This window comes from Plasmodium reichenowi (genome assembly GCF_001601855.1).
Source record: "Plasmodium reichenowi strain SY57 chromosome Unknown, whole genome shotgun sequence".
Taxonomy (NCBI): Eukaryota; Apicomplexa; class Aconoidasida; order Haemosporida; family Plasmodiidae; genus Plasmodium; species Plasmodium reichenowi.
In genome coordinates this window covers 1-2,284 of record NW_017962219.1, presented here as the reverse complement: position 1 = coordinate 2,284, position 2,284 = coordinate 1, and the positions used below count along the sequence as shown (strand labels likewise).

The 2,284-nt window shown below is 21.6% G+C and overlaps 2 protein-coding genes across 2 annotated transcripts; one reads left to right on the top strand and one right to left on the bottom strand.

The window, feature by feature from the left end:
* Positions 1-145: 145 nt before the first annotated feature.
* Positions 146-1,033, top strand: PRSY57_0029600 (phosphoglucomutase-2; the record flags this gene model as incomplete). The annotated part of the gene is made up of 1 exon (XM_012905966.2): positions 146-1,033. One exon carries the CDS (start codon positions 146-148, stop codon positions 1,031-1,033), a length of 888 nt encoding a protein of 295 aa, XP_012761420.2.
* A 656-nt stretch (positions 1,034-1,689) lies between these two features.
* On the bottom strand, positions 1,690-2,284 carry PRSY57_0029700 (26S proteasome AAA-ATPase subunit RPT3, putative; the record flags this gene model as incomplete). The annotated part of the gene is made up of 1 exon (XM_020114343.1): positions 1,690-2,284. A coding segment is annotated over one exon (595 nt), but the record flags the coding sequence as incomplete, so codon positions are not given.

The window sequence follows — 2,284 nt, the reverse complement described above, 5'->3', positions numbered from 1 at the left end:
TAAATATATAAATATATTATAAAATATATATATATTATATATATATATATATATATATATATGATATATTTTTATTTATTTTTTTTTAATTTGTTAAAATAAAAAGTGTGTGAGAATATATAAAAAAAAAAAAATATGAGTAAAAATGTATGTAAATTTTTTTAATAAATTAAATATCCCCAAAAGTTTAAGAACAAATTTTAATTTTAAAAGAAGATTTAGTGAAACGAAACAAAATATTCAAATAAAATATATTAAAGAAAATAAAAAGAAATATGTATTTTATACAGCCGTTACATCATTATCCTTATCAATAGCTTTGACTTATTCATATGAGAAATTCGTACTTTATAAATGGAATCGTAGATATGATTATTATTATAATCCAAATATAAAATTTTTTGAAAAGAAAGAAAAAAAAGAAGGTAAAAAAGATAAAAAGAATACAACGAAACATATTATATTAGTTAGACATGGGCAATATGAAAGAAGATATAAGGATGATGAGAATTCTAAACGTTTAACTAAAGAAGGATGTAAACAAGCTGATATAACGGGTAAAAAATTAAAAGATATTTTAAATAATAAAAAGGTTAGTGTTATTTATCATTCAGATATGATAAGAGCTAAAGAAACTGCTAATATTATAAGTAAATATTTTCCTGATGCTAATTTAATAAATGATCCAAATTTAAATGAAGGAACCCCTTATTTACCTGACCCTCTTCCAAGACATTCAAAATTTGATGCTCAAAAAATTAAAGAAGATAATAAAAGAATAAATAAAGCTTATGAAACTTATTTTTATAAACCTAGTGGTGATGAAGATGAATATCAATTAGTAATATGTCACGGAAATGTAATTAGATATTTCTTGTGTAGAGCTCTACAAATTCCTTTATTTGCATGGTTACGATTTTCAAGCTATAATTGTGGTATTACATGGTTAGTTTTAGATGATGAGGGTTCTGTAGTTTTAAGAGAATTTGGTTCCGTTTCTCACCTCCCCTTTGAAAGTGTAACATATTTTTAATAATTCCCTTTGAATTATGAAAAAAAAAAAATATATATTACATAGAATATATAAATCTATTAATATGATAATATGGTAAATATATATATATATAGAAATATATATGTATGTATATATATATATGTGTGTATGCTATTTTTTTTATTTTTTATTTTATATATTTTTTAAAACACTAGATAATTTATTTTAATTATTATATATCTATTATATATTTTTTTTAAATATTATTAAAAATACATAATAAATTATTTAAACGGAATTATAAAAAAAAATTTATATTGTTTATATATATATATATATATATTACGTTAATATAAAAGAAAGAAAAAAAGAAAAAAGATAATTTTGTTGATAGTTAATATTAAATGGATGTAAATTTTGTATAAATCCATATAAAATATTTACTTTTCATTTTAAAAAAAAAAAAAAAAAAAAATGATTTTAACAATATAAATATCTATATAATAATAATAAAAAAAAAAAAAAAAGATTCCACAATAAAAATATCAGTTAAGCACATATTTATAGTCATATAATATGTGTGTTTGAACCAATCCTGTGTCATTAAAATAAATATAACACAATATATATATATATATATATTTTTATGTGTATATTTTTTATTTATTGTTTTCCTCTAATCATTCTTACATTCGTTATATATTATAAAATTCGTAATCTCTTAATTGCTTTCTAACATGTGTTCTGTATCCCTGTTCAAAATCATTAGCTGTAATAATATATCTATTTTTTCTTATAGCTTGCATACCTGCTTCTTGTGCTATGGCAGCAATATCAGCTGCACTAATTTTATCCGTTCTGACTACAAAACTTTCTATATTTACATCACTACTAACATTCATTTTACTAATAATGGTTTGGAAGATTAATCTTTTTTGTTTTCTATCTGGTAAAGGGAATTCGATTTTTCTATCTAATCTTCCTGGTCTTAATAAAGCAGGATCTAAAGTATCTGCTCTGTTAGTAGCCATAATAACTTTAACATTAGTAGATTTATCGAAACCATCCATTTGATTTAATAATTCCAATAGAATTCTTTGAACTTCTCTATCTGCACCTGTTTGTGCATCAAATCTCTTAGTAGCAATTGCATCTACTTCATCTATAAAAATAATGGATGGCGAATTTTCTCTAGCCAATCTGAATACATCACGTACCATTCTTGGTCCTTCTCCTAAATATTTTTGAACAAATTCAGATCCAACAACACCAATAAAAGTAACCTGAGTT